This window comes from Lissotriton helveticus, chromosome 10, assembly GCF_964261635.1.
Source record: "Lissotriton helveticus chromosome 10, aLisHel1.1, whole genome shotgun sequence".
Taxonomy (NCBI): Eukaryota; Metazoa; Chordata; class Amphibia; order Caudata; family Salamandridae; genus Lissotriton; species Lissotriton helveticus.
In genome coordinates this window covers 881,424,895-881,449,305 of record NC_136071.1, presented here as the reverse complement: position 1 = coordinate 881,449,305, position 24,411 = coordinate 881,424,895, and the positions used below count along the sequence as shown (strand labels likewise).

The following is a 24,411-nucleotide window of genomic DNA, read 5'->3' as shown; positions in this document are numbered from 1 at the left end:
TTGCCAATAAGTTCTCTGTGACTGTATTAGTTTTGTAATTAAATGTCACTGGTGACACCATTAGTCCATACAGGTGAAATACTGATGCTGCAAAAATTCTGTGAAACAGTATCTAAGCCTCAACTTCAAACCAAAGAAGCATTGGCAAAACCAACAGGTCTGGCATTGGCTGCCAGCCTTTTGGCAATTATTGTTTTGTTTTGACTTGCTTTTTGCAAAACATTGTTGTTTGGCATAGGTGCTGGACCCTCATCAATCACAATAAAAACATTGGCTACAGACAAAAATATTGATTGATCTCGAAAAAGACACACATTGAAATAGTACTACCAAGCACTGAAGGGAACTACTTTGTATGTTGATGTGCTCCTTGAAAAATGGCAGTAAGCTGTAACTCATAGTGAGTAAGCCAGTGGCTGTAGTGGGCTGACACATTGGCTCTTGATGCATGCTGCAGTGTATGAAAGAAACATTTGAATGACACAATGACAGACTTACGGATGCAGTCTTGCTGAAACCTCCTGTGAGTAACTATATTATACACATGATTTTAGTGACATCAAAAGGTCTTGGTTAACACAGACTGAAAAAAGCCAATCGCCCTGTCATTGGCTGACAGCCTCTTGCTTTTGGGAAAGAAGGAAAGAAAATAAAGAAGGAGAGAAAAAAAAAGCAAAGATAGAGCACCCTAATGAGCTTACATTTGAAGTTCATGTGAGTTGCTGGTATAGTGTGAAAAAGCAGGAGGCGGATAAAGAAAGGCTATTTCAAAAGGAATTTACAGCATCATTGGCCGGAGACAGGAACTAACAAAGCTGGAATGTGTCCTGTGCTCTCATTTGATACAAAGTGTCCTGATATCACATAAGTCCCTACAAACAAATACAACACTAAAGTAATATTAAAGTAAAAACAATAGCACTGGCACTGAAAGGAACTACCTTAAATGCTCCTTGTGAAAGAGCTAATTGTAGTCACTCAAAGTGAAGTTAGCCAGTGGCTGGAGTAGGCTGATTCACTGCCCCATGCTGTATACTGTATATGGTGGAAGCAAAATGTGAATTACACAAAAACAGACCTATTGCTGAAGAGAGGTGTCTGAAAGCCCAGGATGTACGTATATTGCAAATATAATTTTAGTAAAATCAAAAGGTCTTGGCTAAAGCTAAAAATGTGGCAACATTGTAATGACCTAGGGAATGCCCAAAACCTGTGGTCAATATTGAATGCACTGCGTAAATGGAACAGGAAAAGGAGTGTGTAAGTCATCAAGACAATATAACCCAAGCATGTCAACTCATAAAATCTAACTACTGTGGGATCACTCCCTGTTTTAATAGACTAGCTGGGCAAGAAGTGTCTCATTCCACTTTTTCTAAAGAAACTTATAAGAACTGCAACGAATGCTTTCCTGATTCTTAATTGTATAATGAATTAAAATAAGGTTTCTGTTGCTAAATCTTTATTTTTTTGTTTAAATATTTTTATTTGAATTCTTCATATACTCACAATACGTTTCAAATTTCACAAACAGAGAAATGTGTTATATCACCTCATCTACAAAGCACAATCTGCAGAGGATATTATAGATTCCCACCTTGTGGTAAACATACGATATCACGTCCCTCTCGCATGTTGCTAAATCTTTATGGGCGATTAGGCACTATAAAGTAACCGCATTGGTCCAGCACTTGGTACATCATTTTCTGTGTTATAATCCTTTGACATATTCCGCCTTTAATGGCATTTGTACATATGGTATGCTATTTGTTGTAATGACTTTATAGAGGGCATTTTGTTGACAGAACTGAGTTTTTGGCAATTACTGTTTCCGTGGCTGTGCAATGTAATCATAGGTTTTCTTTGTTAAAATATGTTTTATTGTTTTGCTGCAACAAACAAGGAATGCAATGCACAGTAAGTAAGTAAGTAAGTAAGTAACTGAGCTTATAAAGTGCCTGGTTACACTAGCCAGTGTGTCCCCACGCTGAACCGCTGAGGAACCCATCTTGGCCTGTTCCTGTAAGGCACCCACTCCTGGGCACCCCAGGTGAAGCCAGGCATCCTTAGCGATTAGGGCCAGTGTGGAGATTAAGCAAGCTATTGCCTTGAGTTGCAGAGTGGGACCGATGATTAGAGTAGGCACCATGGCAAGAATTATCGGGTCCGCGGACATTGAGCTCAAGACCCTGCCGCGACGGGAATTGAACCCTGGTCCCGGGTCAGATCTCTGCGTCAGGGTCTGCCGCTCTAACCAGTGAGCCACACTTCTCCACAGTTGACCAAGTACATTGCATCTTCTATTCGTCCTGGCAATAGTGGTCAGTGATTAACAGCATAGGGTATAGACATAGAACACAAGTACATTTCAATTCTCCTCGAGCATTGCCTTCATGGATGCTGGTAAGTTCATCAGTGTTTTACATAGACGTAGCTCAGTTGGGAGGCCATTGTACATCATGCACTTGGGTAATAGTCGGCTACGTAGCGTATTCGTTCTTATGTGCATTGAGAAACATTGACAACGATTGAAATTGTGAAAACATTTAAACTTAAGTGTGTAAAGAATAAGAAAAAAAGTGAAAAGAAAAAAAGAGGAAAAAGGGAAAAGGTTGACAGTACAATCCCCATGGTGTATTAAACTGCAAAGGTCACAAAGTCTATGTGTGCTTTAATTCACAGCGCTTTTTTCCACATCCGAAGTACTCAGGACTAATTGGTCTTCCCAATCAACAGCGGCTACATAGGAGATCTGAGGGGCAAGGGTGCCTAAGGGATCATCAATCTCCTCTATTAGAGATATCTGGGCACCATTATTCAGGAGGGGGCTCTTCCTCCCAGTCCAATCCTTCAGAGGAGCTTGAGTCGCAAAGGCCCAAAGAATGAAGGATTCTCAGAAGGTGGCCAGGCCCTAGGCTCATGCCAGTCTGGGTTTTCATAAATGTACAGAACGGTGCCCACATTTTCTCAAACTGAGGGACATTGTCCTTTACCACTGCTATCGAGTTTTCCAAAGAATATTGAGACCACACTATGGACCACCATATTTGGATTGTAGGGGGTACCTGAGCTCTCCACTGGTGGGCAACTGTTTTCGGGAGGCCAGAAGGAACTGGGTGAGAAGACAGCCTCTGAGGATTGTCAATTTATAGTCTGAGAATTCCCCAGTGCCACCCAATGCTATGGTTGTAGAATCTATGTGGAGGGTGATGTTTGTAATGCCGTTTACATGCTGTAATATCTCTTTCCAGAACACTTGAACTTAGGTGCCTAACATCCACATATGTGCCATTTGCCTGGATCGGACTGGCAGTGCCTATACTCCTGGTTGGACCCATAGATAGCCTTCAATCAGACTGGTGTAAGATACTACTGCAGGACAATTTTATATCTATTCTCTTTGTAGGTAGAGCAAATGGACGAGGTCAAGGCCCGTGTCCAGATGTGTAGCCATGAGGTTTCATCTAATGTAACTCCCAGTTCCTCTTCTCACTTAAGGGGATACCAAGGTTTAGTATCACGCATCGGGAGCTCATAGAGATTAGTCATGGCCTTCCTAGACAGGTAGTCCCTAAAATAGGTCTCAGTGTATGTGAGGGCCATCAGGCCTGTGAGTGATTACAGAGCAAAGATGCCCAATGTCTTAATTGTAACATATATAGTGGTTAGGCGGTGTCTAAGGCGAAGCGGCGGGCGAGAGAACTAGATGAGAGGGGTCAGTGGTGTAACAAAGGCCTTGCAAACCCCGCATTGTGGGGGGTGAGCTCCAGGGCACCCCCTCAGCACAGTACCCTGGCCTGCGAGATCCTGAGTAAGTCCAGAGGGGGAGACCCTCCATGTACTTTGTGTGAGGGCCCCTCAATTTTCCTTACACCACTGAGAGGGGTTTACCGTTGACACAAAAATCAGCAAAAGTGGTCATCCAATCAGGGGAACCATTGATGAAAGCCTTTGTTTTTCAGTCCTAGGAGGAAGTCTGGGTTATTTCAGAAGGGGACAAAAGGGAGGGATAAGCTGTCAATCTAAAACTGTGTATGCCGGCTTCCGAGTGCATTACGGTAATGTGCATGGAGGGCAATATGGAGGAGAAGTGATGGTGACACTGTGGGAGACAAGACAATACATGTATTGGATTAACCGAGAAATGAGGCTCGACCTGCACCCAGAGCTTTCCTGTATTGGAGATGATGAGACCTAGTAGGGGGCGAAGCTGAGCAGTTTGAATGCAGCAGGCAGGCAGGCAGGTCAAAACCCAGTCCACCGTCCGACTTATGCCTACACATCATTTTGATGGAAATCCTGAAGGTTTCCACACCCCACATTAACAATAGAAGTTTACTTTGAGTGAGGTTTGTTGAGTCTCATGGAATTAGGAGGGGGAGAGTTTCAACATTGTAACGTAATAAGCGCAAATAGTTAATTTTGATAGTGGCCAATCTGCCAAACCAGGATAGCTCCAGCTTCCCCAACCTGTAAAGGTCTTTAAAAAGAGTGACCAAAAGAGAAAGAATATTGGCCGCATATTTGTCTTCAAATCAGGGTGCCATGGTGAAGCAAGGGACGAGGTGGATCTACTTATACCAAATGTGGCTAAAACGGTTGTACCTCAGGATGTGTGCTCTGAAAGTTTGAGAGCGACAGATTTAATAGTTAATTTTGAATTCAGAAATTTTGGAAAATGGGAATGTTTGTCGATCAAAGCTGGGAGTCACATTTCTGTATAAGTGATAAAGAATAAAAAGTAATGTGCCAAATAACACCATTTTATATGTGAAAACTCCAATTTTCAGGCCTGTAATCTTAGGACTGTGATCAATTTCCAGGCCAAAGGTTTCAGATCCAGAGCAAGAATCATCAGTAAAAGCAAGCATCCCTGGTGTGTGCCCCTCCCGAGGGGAATTCTTAGGCTGTCATAGTTGTTAATCTTAAGTTTAGCTGACTGTTAAGCAAAGTTGTTTAGAAAGAGAGATTTGATAGGAGATTTGATAGGAGGACCAAGGGTCATTCAATCCAGAAATTTGATCATGTATCTCCAGTCAAGTAGGTCGTAAGCCTTCTTTGCATCTAAAGAGAGAATGGCCATGTGGGTATTTGTATCTTTTGCTATTTAACACAGGTTAAGAGCCAGTCATACATTATCTCCTATTTGACGTATACAAACCCAGCTTGTTTTGGCCGAATCAAACCGGGCCATATGTGCTCTGGCCTAGTACAAAGAATTTAGTGTAAAGTTTAGAGTCTGAATTTAAAAGGGCTATCAGGCAGTAGGAGTCACAGAAGCTCAGGTCTTTGTTGGCTTTAAGTATCAAAACACTGTTTGTGATTTCATTATGGATTCAGTAATCTTGCTCGATTGGAGGAAGGAGTCTAATACCTGGGCTGTGGTACACCCAATTTGTCTTGGTAGGTTTTATAAAAGTAATTAGGGAAACCATTGGGGCCCGGGGCCTTACTGTTGGGGAAGTACTTTATCACAGCTGTCTCCTCCAGGGGTAGATTTGTTCTTCTAGATGGTGAAGCAATTCAGATGGGAGGACTGGGAATGACACAGAGTGTAGTAAGTTGTCTTGGTCCCTTTCTGACGTAGGTTCTGTGATATAGAGAGTCTAATATGAAGTGTTAAAGGCCTGAACTTCATGTGTATGGGTAAGTGTGCCTCCAGAGGGTAGAGTAGTTGAGTGAATCCTATTGCTCAGCTGACGAAGCCGGAGTTTGTAGGCTAGTAATCAGCCTGCTTTTTTCCCTTCTCATAATATATTTGTTTGGTATATAACATGCCACAGGCAGTTTGCCCGAGCAGTTTCTGTTCAAATTACCCCCTGGCTTTAAGCAAAATCTTTTAGGATTTCTGAAAGCCAGATCTAGTTCCAAGTCAAGTTTGTGAGATGTGTTTCATTTAAAATACCCAGAGGTATGCACTATAAGTCCTCCATGCATCACCATCTTACCAGCATCTCATCGAGCAGCCAGTGAAGTAGAGAGCTCATCATTCTCCTGGAAATAGTGATCCAGAGCTTCTCCAATGGCAAATTCAATTATGGGGTCTCGAAAAGCTATCTCATTCATGCACCAATGTTGGTGCAGTAAGGGGAGAGAACAAGGGGTATTGAGATCCATGTCACTGAGACTGGGGCATGGTCTGAGAAAACCCGAGTATCTATTCAACTGTCTATGAAAGGTTGGAGATCAGACTGTTGAGTCGGAAACTGGTCCAGCCTAGAGGAAGTTCTGTGTACATAAAAAAAGAATGGTTAATCGCGGGCAAGTGGGTACTGTGCCCTCCATATGCCGAGCTAGTAAAGGTCTTAGATCCCCTTTAAAGAAGTGCGTGGAGCCCCAAATGTGTCTCTGTGAAAATATTGTTAAAATCCTCTACCAACAGCCGCTGCCAGGACATTAAATTTGCTGAGTACTCAAAGAGGATGGAATAAAACCATGCTTTTTGGTCTATTGGCCCGTACATGGTAACCAGCGTGACGACCTGTCCCAAAAACTGCCCCTTCATGATGAGCGATCTACCCATCTCTTCCCAAAATGTGGATTCCTCCTGAAAGCGGATCCCCCTACGGAAAAGGATAGCAACTCCTTTTCTTTTCATTTTGCTTGGGTAGTGAAATTGCAGGTTGTAAGTTTGTGAATGAAGGCGAGCCACATCTTTTGTCAAGAGATGTGTCTTTTGGAGGAAGGCCACGGTCACTTCTTTGGTATTTTATTAGCGTGAGTCTATTAATGGGGGAGTTCAGGCCTTGTACATTTTGGGCCAAAATTTAAAGGTAGACATACCATCTAGAGGATATGTAAGGTATTTGGAAGTAGCGCTTCCCTCCACAGAGAGCAGGAGAGTACTAAGGGCAGCCCAAATGCTGCACAGATCGCACGGTAAAAAAGCCAGTAACAGTGCGGTTGAGTCTGAGAAGCCAAATCAACGAATACAAAGAGCACAGTTGCAGCCAGGGGGAAGACCTTCCCCAGCACTATATCTAATAAGGGAGCATCATGCTAAATAAAGCCAACAATCTAAGAAATGACAACTAGATATAGAAGCTTGAATAATATCCAAAGAAAGGGGAAGCTCACATATGGAGCCTTGGGCCAGGACTAATGCAGCACAGAAGTGGGCGGGGGCACGTCTCACCAAAGTTTCCTGAAAAATTATGAAGTCTTAAGGGAGAACATCAGTGTCACTCATCACCTATTGTATCTTTGTTCCGTAGATCAACCTCTTGATGAGGCAGTTTATGTGCTGGCCGTTGTTGTTTCAGAGTGTGTACAGTGTTCCACTGCTTAGGCGAATTAATGCTCAAAGTGGCATGGCGAGAAGTGGGGTTAGTGCCAGCCTGAAGATGGAAAAAAAAACCTTAGCATCCTCAGAGGGTATATGCTGTATATTGTTTACCCTAAAACGTGTAGAGAAGATGTAGCAGGAATCCCCATCTGTATGGATCGTACTGTTCACGAAGAAGGGATATGTTGAGATTTCTTGATATAGCTGTATGTTATTGCCATTGTAGGCAATAGTGCCTTATTGGCGAGAGGTTTGAAAAATCACCTCCATTTGTTTGTAAAAATGGATTCTAGTCAAGACATCTGGGGTGAGATTGTACTTTCTTTGGAAGTCTGAGTACATTCTATGAGTGCGGTCCAGCCGGATGTCCAATATGTTGGGTATAAGTCAGGAGTTTTGCGGTCTGAAACAGATGATCAGATTCCTCTGATGCACAGGTTATTGCGTCAGCTACGATTTTTGGCATCTTCAATCTTCGAGATAAGGGTTTATTGAGTTTGCTCAAGCACTGCAACTCTCTCAAAGTGTGTATCCTGCTCTTGTTCTCATTCCACCGCTGCACCCTCAAGTTGATCCAAGTACCCCTCTAATTTACAAAGATGCTAGTCCAGGTCAGCTATGGATTTGTTGATCTCCTGGCTGATTGAAGACATTTCCCTTCGAAATTCAGTCATTAGAGTTTGACAATCATTTTTGGCCACTGGAGCCTCCGAGTCCACAGTTGGCAGTGAGTCGGAGTCTATAATTGTGGCAGGAATAAGCAGGCTGTGTTTGTGATTGAGTCATCATTCCATACCTCATACTGGATGATTTTGGTGCCTTCTCTTTAGTAGAGGTCTCTATAGATTGCATGGGGTCCGAAATGCTGTATCACATGGAAAGGTAACGAGTAGAGAGGACATCCTGCTTGGCAGTGGATATGAAAGGAATAGAGTGCTGAGATTCCGCTGAGGGATAGTAACTCAAATCCCACAGTGCATGAGGACCCCAAAGCTGTGAAAGAGTGGTAGTCCTGCGGAGCAATATGTCGGGAACATTGCACTCTCGTGTGAGCTGATTATGGAGAAAGAAAGTCAGAGTGTAGAGATGGTTCTCCCCACTTCATGCAATAGCAAGTTCTGAGGGGACAATGCATGTTAAAAGGGTCCAATGCAAGTCCACCAGCCCCTGGTTTATCCAAGTGGCGCGGTGCCCAAGCAGTCAAGTGACCGCTTGGTTGTGTAGGAGTCTCCTGATAAGTAAAGACAGAACAGCACTGCCATTTGCCAGATAAACAGTCGACGAGGTAGATCTGCACTCCCCACAATTTGCAGGCTTCCAGGGCTGTCTCAGGCAACACTCTCCCCCTGAGGCACCTCGAAGGAGCAGCCCATTTACTCGCCTTAGTTTCGCTCCTGGGTTCCACGGCAGATTGCAGGATGCCCAGCTGGTTCACGGTGGCTCAGTCCAGGAGAGCCCGGCCTGCCCAACATGCTATACGTAGGCCCAGCTGCATGCCGTTATCCTCTCACAGAGGGGTATTGTCAGGAGGATTGCTCTATGTATTGAGTTACAGGGTGCGTACCAATCGCAGGCAGCTCCTCAGTCCAGTCCGTGGGCACACGGCCATGACCCTCTATGCAGCAGCAGGACCATCTAAAGCCAGGCACACCTTCGGAGTATAGTCTTTCTGGGGGTGGGGGTGGGGGACTCGGAGCAGGTTTGGAGTCTCAGCACACTGACCTCCACATAGCTTAAAATAGGGAGGTGGAGGCTCATAAACAACATTCAGCTACTCGCAAAAGTCCAATGTTTGAAGCAGCGGCCATCTTGCCAGTGCCAGGCCTCTCCTTTCTGGGGCTGTACACCTGCCTAGGCCTCAGTTAGCATAAAAAAGGCCCGTGGCGGGAACGGCCATGTATGGGGTTGAATCTACAATGTAAAATATCCCCATCTGTAGAATATTTTAGTCATAGTATGGCCCAGTGTACGGAGCGCAGGATGGGAGCATCCGGCTGGGTCCACACCTTGGCCACACCCCTGCCGTAATCTGAGGTTTTTAAGTTGTGCTGCTTATGCTATCAATATATTGACGACTAGCAGCCCGTCCCGACGTTGTCCGGGAGCAAAAGGCTGCTTCAGGGCCCCCTGCAATACTGACACCCGTCACAGTTTTTATTTCGTGCAGCAATTGTGTCTGCCACCAAATTATGCCATAACAAAAAATGGAGCCCATTTGCTGCCTGGAAACAATCACCACGCTCACACGGCATTGCGTCTTTGAATGTGCTGCCAGGCCGCGTTGCTATGAGTGAACACCAGCAAAAAACAGGAACAGCTTCAGTGACCATCCTTCCATTATGTATACTTTTTTCTTTATCGGGGCCCATAGCAAAGGAAACAGCTCCCAAGTCGAGAGTTGCCACGGTTGCACTGCACCCGAAGAGGGTATCGGAGGCATTGGCATTTTAAACACTTATTTAAGGTGCTCCTTTCCGCGCTCCAGGAAGTCCCTTACCTCGCGTCCTCACTGTCGCAGCCGCTAGGTGCAAAGTGAGGAATTATCTAAATTTAACAAATTGTCTGCTCCTTTCCGCGCTCCAGGAAGTCCCTTACCTCGCGTCCCCCCTGTCGCCGCCGCTGTCTTCCGTGCTCCTCCCGCCGAACGCCGCATTAGTTTTCCTCCCCACGGCTCCGCACATTTCAGTGAACCGGATGTCGGTTCCGCGCCGTCTTTACTTTTCCTCCCCACGGCTGTACTCCTCGCGTTCCTGATGATGTCAGGACGTTCGCGCACACGGCCGGCGCTACTTCCAAGGGACTACTTTTTTTTGTAAAGCATATTTTTTAAAGAACGTATATTTTTGGGGGGTATATAGCCTTTGTCACTCTGCAGACCCTGCCAATTCCAATTATGTATTGGGTGTTTGGATTGACGCTGTGGTTCCCGAGTTTACTTGCCTCAAAGGTGCCCAGTTCTTACTTTATAATAGTAGTATAGATGATAATGAGGGTTCCTCCAGCCATTCATTATAAAACAGCCAGTACAGAGACTGCATGAGCATCATGCCAAAATAGGTTTAAGGCTCGGAACACTGTTGCAGCAGGACTGACTATATTCCATGAATCGTAATCAATTTTATTAATGCGAAGAAGAATTATTCTCCATTTTGTGAAATGTATAACTCTCCTTAGTTATTAGTCATAGGTAGAGCTCATTAATTTGTGTTTAAAACACGATTTCTTATTATCACTGTAGGTATATTTCAAAGTACCTTTGGCATATGCTGAGGACAGTGGGTCTCGCCAAGATCAAGCATTTCATAATTCAGTATGGTACAAAATGCATCACCCATGTTAGCAAACCTCTTGGAATTTGGTATGGTATTGTTTTTTTTAACTATACAATGAACTACACTCGCATTGTTTATTAATTGCTTATATCTATTCAAGAGTCGTGCACTGGCCAGCTTCTATACTGCCTACATCAGACCTTCTGAAATAGGATTTTCCTCACGGTCTGTGTTTATTGCCCCTTCCACAAACATTAAAATCTACCATCCCCGAATCAGAGGAAACCTTTTCAAGTATATATGTAAAGATTGCAAGAATATAAACATTGGGTTTGAAACAGTTTACGTGTATTACTTAGCTGAGGTCAATGAGTGTCCTAAATATTTTTTACAAGGTGGGGGAGTGCATTGTCAGTGGATAATATTTTTCCATTACAACAGTAATTAAAGCGATAATAATATACGAGTGTTTTACTGATTATTTCAGAAACGCAAAATAGCAACAGGCTGGCAAATAGGCAGTAACAAATAGAGCAGAAATACAAGCTTCAGCATTACTTATGATACATAGCACCTACGACTTATATAAAAAGCACACACGTACCTGTTATGTCTGCACAGGCTCCACTCTCCAGTCTGTGCTTCCGGTACAAATTCTTAAGGACCTTGGCACTGCCAAAACGTTTAAATCGACTTTTCACATTGTTATAATACCATTCGAGAGACTGGGCTCGTAGAAGCCTACAGAGAATGAAACAAAAACATTTCAAAGACCTTAGAAAAGCAGATAGTATGTGTGTAAAGCAGATATCATTTCTGTGACTAAGCAGCAGGCAGTATTATAGTGAATAGCGTATACACTCAATTTTTATCAGCACAGACCAGATATAAATTAGCAATAATTTCACGTTTCTGTATCTCAAAACAGAGAGATGCGAGGCAAAATGCTGTGCCCTATTGACTACAAGTTGTAATTGGAAATAATTTTCACTGAATAGACAAGACATGCCGCATGTTGACTATCTACTAATGTCCAACAGCTCTGTGATGGCGCGGAACGGGAAATTTGGCCGATGAGCAGCTACTAGACACATTTCCAGATTCCCTCCAGAACACACGTTTCCATAACTTAACGAGAGGTGTACTTGTAACATTACACACCTCGTCTTAATTTGCTAAAATATTTGTTTCTTTGCACGCATGCTTTTGCACCTTGGTGAACTTTGCTATAATTAATGCCAGAAACAAAGTTGCCCCACATGCAAAATACTTTAGAACAGAGACGTTTTAAGGTAGGGGCAAAGTGGGCGCTGGCCCAGGTCCTATCCTTTCAGGGGCTCCTCTGATAGTAGCCAGCTCTGTTCTGCAGAGTCTTTCTGGTGACCTTGAATAATTCTTGAATGTATTGTTTTGAATACCGGTTTCTTATATGGGTGATGTGTGGGACTCTCTTACAGACATGTTTGTTTCATGCACCATCCATATAGCAAAGTTTCTTTAGATCAAAACAGACCTCACATATGAGAAATGGGAGTGTGTCCGAGAGATTATTTGCAGCAATATTAGTGCGCTGGTGCTGTGTTACAATATTGAAAACACACACCACTATCCCTGAATATTAGATGTAAACACATTTAGAATTTGGACTAGTGTACCTGGGCACAGAGGGCATGAAAGATTGAAAATTGGATCATAGATTCGAACCTGCTCAGAACAGGGGCCTCCCAAATGCATACCTCATAAGAAGCCAAAATAATATGCTGAGCACAGGGTGAGATGGAAACCACTGAACATAATAGGGTTTCCAGCTTGTGCAGAGAGACTCTTAATAGTTTAAATACATCATATGATTTCCAACCTCCCCAGAATAAGGAAGGCTGCTTTGATAGCCTCTGTTTTTTGTGTGGGTGGCAAGGAGTGGGTGGGTGGGTGGACAGGAGCTACTGCTGCCCCTAGCTGTGCCAGAATGAATGCCCACACCTCCAACTAACACTAATTTTTTTGCTCGGGTAGTGAAGGGCTCCAAGCCCGCCCTTACCAAGCCCCTATACACCACCTTACATGATGAAAGGTTTTTTGTAGTTGGCAGGTCTGCCTTAATCTTAAAAAGAAGATCACACTGGAATGTTCAGTGGTTATAATGTTAAAACGTTTAGATTCTCATTATATTTCCAGACATAAAAAAATATATATTGTTGGTCTGTACTCCATAAACTGGATGTAATTTAACATATAACAGCACGGTGATTTTTTTTTAAATATGTTTTTATTGCAGATTCATAAACAAACAATGAATTATTTCGACCTTCACATCTCTGACCATCGTAAGTCACCGATCAACAATGAAACTGCACACAGCCATTTAGCCCACATCCCGGGGGCCGGGAGGCATTAGCTACAAATCTGTCAGAGGTATCAAAGAAAAGATCGCGCTGAGGCATCTGGTCAACAATACAATTTGGTATCTGCTTTTCTATAACTCCCAACCCCCCCCCCCCCCCCCCCCCAATACAGGCAACTGAAAACAGAGTCCCATAGATATCGAATAATAGCAACACAAACGCAACTCAATCGCACTCAGTCATCCTTCGGAACGCCCCCCATTGGAGTCTCCTGACATTCTACATTTAATTAATCTAACCACGTTGTTGGGAACATGTTCCATGGGTACTCCTCCCACTGGCCCAAACATGAGTCTAGCGTCATCTAAGTACTCTCCGCTATCTGTACCGGTCCCCAACTGACCCTCCCCTTATCCCACCCCCCTCAACTGCTGCTGGTGTGGGCCATATCCATGTACACACAATCAAACCTGTAGCAACCTGAGGGATCCATACATATTTATCTCCGCGTCCCATGGAACCTCCTATATTGGCCGTCCCCTAGTCCTCATCTTCAATTAAATAGTCCTTTAGGACCTGCACTATTGCCTCCCAGGCCCTCGCCATTTCCAAGCCCTTCTCATTCGCTGTACGAGTAGCTTGTCGGAGTCTGCCCGCACTTTCACTCCGGGCCCATTTCTGCAATTCCTTCGTCCATTGCCTAGTAGATGGAAACTCTTTTGATTTCCAATGCCAAGTAATTTCTCTCGGGCCAAAATAAGGCCCAAGTCAATGAATATGCTTGTGATTTTTGTCTTGGCCGTATGAGGGAACCAGAGCAACAGACACGTTGCCATGTCGTACTCCACCTGTCGATCAGTGACTGCGTTAAGGAGCTCCCCCACCTCTGACCAATACAACCCCAGTTTTGGGCAATCCCACAGTATGTGGTCCAATTCCACATCAGGTGTCAGGCATCTAGGGCATGCTGCCTCTTGCACCTGGAAATGCCTCCGGATCTTCCCCGGGGTCAAGTAGGCCCTGTGTATTACAAAGAAGTGCACCTGCTGAAACCGGGCATTTCTGCACCCCTTCCATATCCTTCTCAAGATGTGGCCAGAAGTCGCGTCCGGTATGGGTTTCCCTATGCTTTCCTTCCACTTTTGTTTCAAGACTGCGAGCGGCCCTAGACCTTCGTGTAGCATTCTAGATTGGAGGCAGGTGACCGCCTTGAATGTACCTGTCGTCATTACAACATACTGGCAGGCCATGGTTATGCAGGGTTCCAATAACCCACCTTTCCAATGACTCCGTATCGCCGCCGTCACGGCTGAGTGTAACAGCAAACTCCCATCAGGGAGGCCAAATTGGTCCTGGAGTACTCTGAAGGGCATTAACACACCAGCAACATATAGATCGCCCATCATATGAAGGCCCATGTCCTCCCAGTCCAGTAACGGAGACCAATCCCCGCCATGCGGCAACGCCGTCAGCATCCCCAGAGGGATCTCCGGTGCATTGGGCGCGTCGCCCCCGCTCTTTTCAAGCTTCTATGCCAGCATAGCCGCAAGGTCTTCTCCTCCACGGTCAGATCCCGCAACTCCAGCCTCTGTTGCATGATAATATAGGATAGGATATGTCTCTGTATCCCTGTCCCTCTGTCTTGTTCCGGGCCCCTGAATTCTCTTGCGACATTCTGTGTGAGAATCTGTAGTTGCGCCGCCAAATAATATAATTCGAAATCAGGAACCGCCATTCCCCCCTCAGCCTTAGGTCTCGTCATCGTATTCAATGCTACTCGGCGCCTCCCATGCCCCACAGGAAGTCAGTCGTCAACGTCCGCAATTCTTTAAAAACCCGTTGAGGGATCCACACTGGCAACGTGCGAAAATAATAGAGCAATCGGGGCAAAGCCACCATCTTGAGCAGCGCCACCCTGCCCTGCACCGAGAGGGGGAGAGACGCCCAGAAGGTCATACATCCCTTCAGGGCCCTCATACAATGCCCTATGTTCCCCTCCAGCATGTCGTTAGCCTCATGATATATGCGGACCCCCAAATAGGTGAAGCACGACCGTTCCTAAATGACATCTACGGTCAGGAGTGGATGGGGCATATTCGCTCGCGACGGAAAAATGCATGTCTTACCCCAGTTGACCCTAAGGCCTGATAGTCTACCAAAACATGACAGCATTGTAACTGCTCCCTCCAACGCCGTCACTGTGTCTTCCAAGAACATCAGCAGATAGTCCGCATATAACGAAATGTAATGCGGGGTCCCGCCATTCATAATCCCACCATACGCCACGCCCGACCGCGCTTGGGCCGCCAGGGGTTCTATCGCCAGCGCGAAGAACAAAGGGGAAAGCGAGCATCCCTGTCTCGTCCCTCTGCGCACCGGGTATGCAGAGGATATCACAGATCACAGTCTCACCCTGGCTGTCGTGAAAGAGTAGAGAACTTTCGTCCAACGCCCGAATTGTCCCCCTAAACCGAACTTCTCCTTTACCCTGTCAAGGTACTCCCACTCCAGGCTGTCGAAAGCTTTTTCGACATCCACGGACAACACCGCCGGCAACTGATCCGGGTCCAGGTGGCTCCCTAGCAACCGAACAAGGCGGCAGATGTTAGTCGAGGTGTTTCTAGTGGGAATGAACCCGGCTTGATCGGCATGAATCAGCGTGGTCATGTGTGGCAACAGTCTGGTGGCCAGAATGCGACTCAGAATTTTATAGTCCACTGTTAGCATGGACAACGGCCTACATGAGGTCACATCGCTACCTTCCCTCCCGGGCTTCAACAACGGAACGAGCAACGCCTCTCTCATCGATTGAGGCAAGTGCCCCAGCTCCAGAGCTTCGGAATAGACCTCCAGCAAACTGAGCGCCAAAACATCAATGTATTTTGCATAAAATTCAATCGGCAGGCCGTCAACTCCCGTCGTCTTGTTCCTAGCCATCTGCTTGATAGCCTCTCTAATCTCAGGCACCGTTATGTCGCGGCCCAAGTCCTCAGCACTGTCCTCATCTAGCACCGGAAGTTGAACGCCCGCCAGATAGTCCTCTATGTCAGAAGCCTCTGCTTCCAGTTGACTCTGATACAGAGTCGTATAGTAACTCAAGAAGAGTGACAGAACTGCAGCTTGAGAGTAGACCATCTCTCCATTACCTCCCGTATGCTCATAATTGGGCTCCCTCTGGGCTCCGGATTCGCTAGTCTTGCCAACAACATGCCTACCTTGTCCCCTTCCGCATGTACTTTAGTAGTGTATAACCTATAGTCATAGCTCCGCAGTCTTTCTGTTTCTGCTGCAACTAGTTCCCTCGCTTCCTGTAACCGAGTGTGTAGTGTCGGTTGCTCCGGTCGCTGCTGCTCTAGGTCCCTCAACGCACCCCCTGCTTTTCCCACGTCAGCTAGGACCGCTGTCTGTTCGCCCAAGAACCTACCAATACATAGGCCCCTCACAACTACCTTGAATGCATCCCATTCCACTGATCTAGTAGTAGCCGTTCCCCTATTCTCGCCAAAGTAATGGTCGATACCCTCGCGGACGGTACCACCGAAAACCTGGTCTTCCAATGTTTCCGGCCTCAGCCTCCACGTGGGGACCGCTGACCTCACTCGCTGCCACTGAACAGAAGCCAACTGAGGATTATGATCAGATATGGTCCTAGGTAAATATTCCGTATGCGTCACCAGGGCGGCTATCGAACCACTACATAGTATGGTATCTATTCGCACATGCAATTCGTGTATTGCCGAAAAAAAGGAGTAGTCCCTAAGGTCGGGGTGGTGCCCCCGCCATACATTAAGGAGGTCCCACCTGTCCTGCCAGTGGTCAAAAATCATTAGAACTAGTGATCCTAGGTAATGTACAACATGGAGCGGCAGGGGAGGTTCGTTCCATATCATGCGGCTCTCGCAGACCAAAGTGTGGCGGGGCCTACGCGTTTCGAATCCCACCAATTTCTTTGGGATTCTCTTCAGGGCCTCATGAAGTATCTTTCACATTGAGTGCAACGTATCTTTTTTTTAAAAAATTGTGTCCGTTGGTAAGCGATGGAGAACTGCCGGGATCAGAACTTGAACCCCTAGTATGACAAGATGAGTTTCGGGGCCTGTTCGGGGTTAACAATCATTCCGCACTCGGTCTCTGAGGTCGGTATAAAACGTCTTGAGGGGCCTTAAAGGTCTGAGGTTGACAAAGTCGGGCGTATGACTCTTTTTTGCGCGTTTAAAGAATCATCTTATCTATGGATGGGAAGGACCTTAAGTGTGGAGTGGTGCTTCTATCGAATTCCGCGGGTAGTGCGGGGTTTAATTCAAAGCCTGGGTTTGTCTTGGAAGCAGTCTGCTTCTATGTAGCACCATCGTACACGAAAAATTGCAAGTTAGACCAATAGACGGACCGATGGCGTTCAGGCCGGCACTATACCTTGGCGCATGCGTCTTAGCATCTGAATAATGATTTTTGACCACTAGGTTCAATATACAGGAATGTACTTAGTTTAAATTATTCTTCCTAATATCATTGAAAAATCTTTTGCAGATTGTGGCACTCTCCCTTTTCAACTTCCTGTATTGTACTGCATATATTTTGTATTATATGCTTTGTTTTTCTTCAACTGTTTGAGTGGTATGGTTTGGTTGTGATATGCATGTAACTATGAATGAATGATTGACGTACAGTTATTTTCCTAGTGCCTTATGTGTCCTTTTTGAGATCTCCCCCTTTTTTATGATGAATTGAAAAACCTGTGTATAAAGTTTTTTTCAAAAATTGTTAAAATAAAAAGCTATTAACTAGCAATCCCCGTTCTTGAATGTCTCTTTGAGTCCTGGATGACTATTTGTTTATCTAAATCTACTCATATCAGTACTGGCACTTCTGTTTGTTCTTTAATGATTTGGGCTCAGCCTTACTGATTAGGGCCAACCCCTAGTTGTTTTTCGCCATCTTGTTCACGGCTCCCAGCTCCCCCAGATCTTCAACCGGCTCTCCGCATTCCGCTGGGCCCTCCGCCTCACCAAAAGTAAGCGCAACAGCTGCCCCCGGTGCTCTGCACGATATGCCTGCACTGTTAGCGTCTCTCAGGGGGAATAAACAGGATAAATTGCGGGATCGGGCTCGGAGCAACAGGCTCACGCTGCCATCCCTATTGGCGCCCAAGCCACGCCCCCATATAACAGCATGGTGATATTTGTTTCTGCCTAATATCGCACATATTGCCAGATTATTGCCTAATATCCAGTACATTTCTAGACAGAAAAAAATAAAAAATGTTGGGCTATGTGCCATAAATTGGATGTAATTTAACATAACACAACAAGGGGATCTTTGTTTCTGCTTATATCCGGCATAGTGCCGGCATACTGCCTAATATCAGGAATATTTCCAAATATAAAAAATAAATAATGTTGGTCTATTCTCCATAAACTTTATGAAATTTAACATAACGCAACATGGTGGTCTTTGTTTCTGCCGAATATCAGGGCAGGCATCGGTATGTACACTAAGGGCCATGTGCATCAAGCTTTTTTAAAAGCCCTTTTCTGATGCATGAACCCATCTCCATTTGCAAATTAGGTAATCACAATTTTTTGCGATTACCTAAATTGCAAATGCATTTAGGGAATCGCAAATTACGATTCCTTAAAGGCAATGCATCAAGCCTTTCCTAAATGCAAACTGTGCATTTAGGAAACGCTAATTACCATCAACTTCGAATTGATGGTAATTTGCAAATTATTTGTAAAAAAATGCACAGAAAAGCATTTTTCAAAGTAACATGTGGCACACACACATGCCTTGGGTGGGGCATCAGGAGGGCCTTAGGTCACTTGGTACCCTTGGAATTGCATTCACAATTTGCGATTACCAATTTGGGAAATGCAATTTGCAAATGCATGCCGATTCATTCCATTGGGCCTAAGGGCCCATAGAAATGAATGGAGTGACATTACCTAATCGCTATTAGGTAATGTCTAGGAATTGCAATTTATTTTGTGATTCCTACATGTATAAGAAATTGCGATTCCTTAAAAATCGATATTTAGGAGTCACAATTCCTTATGATGCATGTGGCCCTAAGCTCCTTCTTTATAAGCAACATTAATTTGAATACACTGATTATTATTCGACAACACAAGATGTCATCTACAGAGAGCTTTGAAGAGTGGCAAGGGCCCTTTACTATCTGTACTGTCCTGGTTATTCCCGCGCCCATATGTACTGTGCCTTCTCACCCTATAGGAAAGAAGGTGAAAAACATCACGTCCTGCACTCCCTTCTTACCGAATGGCTGATCCTCGATCTCATAAACCCCCCCCTTTCTCCGAAACTCCTTTCCGACCCTTCTATGCCACTCTTCATTTCTGCAGGTGGGTAAGCCATCCATAAGGTACCCCCACAAGCATTCTATGACTTGACAGGTTCCTCTCCCTTCTCTTATAGTGTTTGATCATAAGGGCTTGGTGCCCCTACAGTCCCAGTCTCTTGCTGCCAACGCACACCACATAAGGTGGGTTCCCCCTAGCTCTACATCATTGTGCATTAACCCTCATCCACCCGAAAAGATTGCTATGCAGCAGGTGACACCCACTGCATACTTCCGACTCACATGACCAACTGGTGCATACCACGGACATTCTTTCCTCCAACTGACTGCATTCTGACACAGAAAAATGCCCTACAAGCTACCACCTACACCACAGCAGGTTTGTCTTCCGTTTAGAAAAGAGCGCTGGGCACACTTCTTTAAAGAACACAGTAAATTGTCCACCTCTATTCTCAGAACCCACACCCTGCCTAGATTCACTCTCTGTATGTCTGCCTTTGACTCTGTATCAGACTCTACTATTTTCTGGCAAGGTTCAAGATACATAATTATCGCCTACATACTTGCTGCACATATGTGCCCCAAAGGTGACGCATATATGAAAACCTATTTACTCTCATTTACACTCATGTGACCCTGGTGTTATCCACATCGGATTTAACCACAAGTGCAGTTTTTTGGTAAATTCCAATGTAAAATGGTATTAGGCACAGTCAGCACAGAGCTCTTAAGAGCCTGTCTATGGAAAAAGAGTGCAAGAGCAATCTGCAATAATCATTAATTTTCTCAAATTTTTAAGAGAATATAATACTGCTAGCACCCATTTTAAAACAAGTTGTAGGGTGCGAATTATTCTGTTTCAATGCATGGCATTATAGAGCCTTCTCTGCTTGACAATGATGATGGTCAAGCGAAAGCCTCAAGTTCATGTGAAATGGGATTTTGGGAGTGGCTCTGGAAGTACCACAGACTCTGGCCTTTCATGTACAAAATGCCTTTGGTGAAGGAGTTGTTTAAAGGTCTATGATATAAAAGTCACTAAAATTAAGTTGTTTAATGTGTACCACTCTCTTAAACCACTGTGATGTCAGCATTCAGATGATTAAAATGCAAGCTAAAATTTGCTTTGTAACTATCATAATAAAATTAAGTTCTGCACCCCTGTTAGGGGCTTGACATACAAACTGGGACTTTTTCTTCCCTGATATTTACTGTCTTCTATAAACCGATCTCTGCATGTGGCCTCTGAAGACTAGGGTGACACGCACATGAGGCAGCAACTTAGTAGCCTAGGGTGGCCTGGTGACAAAAAACTGCCCAGTGCTAACAGCTTCTCTGATAATGAGTACTGGCACTGGCACTTTTATTTTTCTATTTTAAACAAGATACTGTTGACAGGTTGTTGTGGGCCATCTTATTACTTTCAAGAATGCCATCTCTAATTCATGACTCTTTAATATTAATGACAAAAAAAACTAGCTGTGCATACAGTGACATGCTTTCACTGTGTGGGCTACAGTATATTCTAGCCTGGCTGATGAGGGGTGATGCCCCACAACTGGTCCCAGGATGCTTGTTTCTGGTCCAGGGAGGACCTGGCTTGGCATTTCGGGCGGGCTTGTTCTCATAAGGCACAGGGTCAAGACCGATTTGTATATGGCTGGGTCTAAACTGGGGTGGCATGGTGAGAAAAAACCAACGGATTTAACCCAGATCTATTGATTTGGGAAGAATGTTTGATTTGCTCTGCATTCCGTCCATCATCTGTGTGTCTTTTACTTTCTCACTCTAAGTGCGCCGGGTATGCCGAGACGTGGGTCACAGGCTCACTGTCCCACTGGAATCCAGCTAGCCTGGCTGATGATGGGTGATGCCCCAAAACCAGTCCCAGGATGTTTGTTTCTGGTCCAGGGAGGACCTGGCTTGGCAGTTCGGTCTGGACTGTTCCCACGAGGCACAAAGTCAAGACTGATTTGCATGTGGCTGGGTCTAAACTGGGGTGACATGGTGAGCACAAGAACAATGGATGTAACCCAGATCTATTGAATGGGGGAGAATGTCTGATTTTCTCTGCATTCCATCCATCATCTGTGTGTCTTTCACTTTCTAAAAGTGGCATTTCTAAAACAGTAATGTTAAATCAAACTTCACCAGTTGATTTATCATTACCATTCCAAACTGATGCAAATGAGAAAGCTACTCCTCTGTGATCAGCAATTACAGCTTAAAAAGTGTATTAAATAATTCCTAATGCTAGCCTATGAGAGTAGTAGGTATCAAGGTAGTGAAAAAATTAAATAGGCTGTTTGTCACTACCAGGACATGCACAACATAAAGGTACATGCCCTACTTTTTACTTACATACACCCTGCCCTTAGGGTTACTTAGGTCCTGCCTTAGGGGGTGACTTGTATGTAATAAAAGTGGCATTTGAAGGTTGGCAAGTAGTTTTAAATGCAAAGTCAAAGTGGCAGTAAACAGCACACACAGGCCCTGCAGTGGCAAGCCTGAGGAAGTTTGAAAGGCTACTTCTGTGGGTGGAACAATCAGTATTGCAGTTCCACTAGGAGCATTTAATTTACAGTTCCTGGCTATATATGGTATATCACTTTACAAGGGACTGACAAGTAAATCAAATATGCCAATCAAGTAGACACCAATGTCATCAATGTTAGGGGAGAAGCACATGCAAATTAGCACTGGTCAGCAAAGATAAAGTGCCCAGAGTCCTAAAGCCAACAAAAAGAAAGCAAAAAGTTTGGAGTGACCTGTCAGAGAGAACCCTTTTTCAACAATGACCCCAAACATGTCAATGCTTTTAAACCCAAACAACCAACCCATAAGCAACTGTCTTAAAGCATGGGTGCGCAGAGGTCCCCCACTACCAGCAAACACCCATAGCATAAAGGGAATTAGAAGAAGAAAAATAATTTTGACCACTGTGTATTTAACATAAACTAAAATGGATTAACTGTCAGCAACAATGACATGGCAATAAAATAGCTCACCAGAGTATATGTAATGTACAGAGCACGACAATATATTATACAGTAGTACATCATAATTTCAGATTTCATCCTGGTTCTCCAGCAGGATTGGGAATTTCTCGATGGGGGTGAAGCACTCCTCTCTGTATTATTGGAGACATATTTCCTGATAAATTTGAAGATTTCCTTTGGGTTCAAACCGTAAGACCATAGCTATTTTACTTTCTCAGTTTGCAATATACGCATGGCATCCAAAAAAGCTCTCTGCGCCTCTTGTACTGATGCCACAAAATCTTGGGGGGAAAGCATTTTTTCACCTCTTGTATGGTAGATCACTATTCTCCTTAAACAGTTTCAAGACAGTGTCATGGTCACAATAGTTTAAAACCTCATAATGACGGGTTTTGGTGAAACTCCAAGGGGGGGGTTCAGTATTAGTATTCTACTTGCCCATTCCATCTCTTCCAACACCTACATTTTGCCTAGGGTGACCTGGCATCCCGGATTTCCCGGACAGTCCTGGTTTTTCCCCAACAGTCCCGGCAGATTTCAGCAAAGTTCACTCATGTCCCATGTTTCACCGAGGGTTTACTAAAAACAGAGGGAAGCAGGCTTATTATGTGTCCCAAAGCAGGGCTAGCTAGCAGTTTATCTGAAAGCTAATTAGTTACCAGCTATGACTCTGCAATTGATTTATTCCCTTAGTGCCTTGTTTGTCTGTTTCTTTGATGATGAGTACTGTCACTCTTTTACCCTCGGTTGGTGTAAAACTGCAGTCCTTTTTCTATTTTTCAGAAATAATAATCCACATTTGTAAAGCGCACAATCACCGGTAAGGGTCTCTAGGCGCTGGGGGCCGTTGGGAAGATTAAGCAAGCTATTGCCCAGAGTCACATGGTGCTGGGCTAACCTTCCGCCGGAGCCGGGGATCGAACCGTGATCCCCAGATTCCAGCGTCAGTCGCCCTGGCCGCGGCGCCACACCTCTCCCCTTTTCATTTTTCAAAATCTGGTCACTCTGATTTTGCCTGTGCCAGTGTCATTTGCAATTCCCACAGTTCTGTGGTTATTTCTTCTAGACCTGGCTTACAAGTCAGCATTCTTGGTCTGGAACCCTGAAAGTTTTTTTTCTACCCTCAAAAAGATCTCCACCAAAGATACTGCACCGTACTCCAGGAGTTCATTATTCATGAAGTGTCTAGTCTCACAGCACGTCTCTCGCTCCACTACTTCATTTGATCCATTCAAATGGTCTACCAGTCACTTTTGGAGTCTTTATTAAGGAAGCTCTTGTTCATTTCAGTCCATAAGGAAATGGCACACAGATCCGTGTCTGCCATCCTATCAGCCCCTTCCGTTGCATACATCTTCAGGGATATGTCTGCTCCTTACAATTTTTTATTTTTGAGCTGTAAAAGGGGATATATACAAAAAACAGTGTGATAATACGGTATGTTAACTAGATACAAAACCAGTGATCCAAGGCTTTCAGTAGGGTAGATTCACTGGCGGTGCCTGCAATAGTCCGTTTAGTGCCTCAGCTTTCCTTGGTATGGATACTCTCTTCTGGACCTACTTAGGTGTTTGCACTGGGGGGACAGTAGTGAAAGTATATTACGGCCTGGATGGGGAATGTTCTTCTCCTATTAGGTCTAATCAAGGCGTCAGGCAGGGATGCATTATAGCAACTTTAGCACCTTTTTATTCATTTTTTATGTTAATGGGATGGAAATTGAGTTAGCACGAAGGGGGAAGGATTTACCTCAAGTAGGAACCACACTTTTCCTGTTCTGCTATATGCTGACAATGTCATTTTTATAGCAAGAACTGCAAATGGTCTTCATATTTTAATAATCTTTATGAATGACATCAACGCTAACCATTTGGAACCCTTTGTTATGATTAGCAAACCTAAAAACACTAGATCTCTAGAAAGTTAAAATATTTAACTATTTAGGCATCACCCTTGATTCTAATTTAAATAGGGGAAACTATTAATTCAAAGAGCACAGAAACCCTCAAGGGCAATTGAAGCAATAGTTAGGTTTGCAGACAAATTAGGTCACAAGCCCTTAGTAGAAATGAGCCAGCATTATAAAAGTAAATATCTTTCTTTGGGATACTATGGGGTGGCAGTGAGGTGTTATATCAACCCTGGGATCCTGAAAAGTTTTGAGATGAGTTTTTAATACAGGTTGCTGTTCATCCCC

At 44.5% G+C, this 24,411-nt stretch overlaps 1 protein-coding gene across 1 annotated transcript in view; it reads right to left on the bottom strand.

Annotated features, from left to right (window-relative positions):
* Nucleotides 1-24,411, bottom strand: part of MYRIP (myosin VIIA and Rab interacting protein) — a 1,796,584-nt gene that overhangs the window by 712,724 nt on the left and 1,059,449 nt on the right. Inside the window, exon 4 of the mRNA XM_078663521.1 lies at nucleotides 11,162-11,298. Coding sequence (XP_078519647.1) covers nucleotides 11,162-11,298 — 137 coding nt within the window. The remainder of the gene's footprint in view (nucleotides 1-11,161; nucleotides 11,299-24,411) is intronic.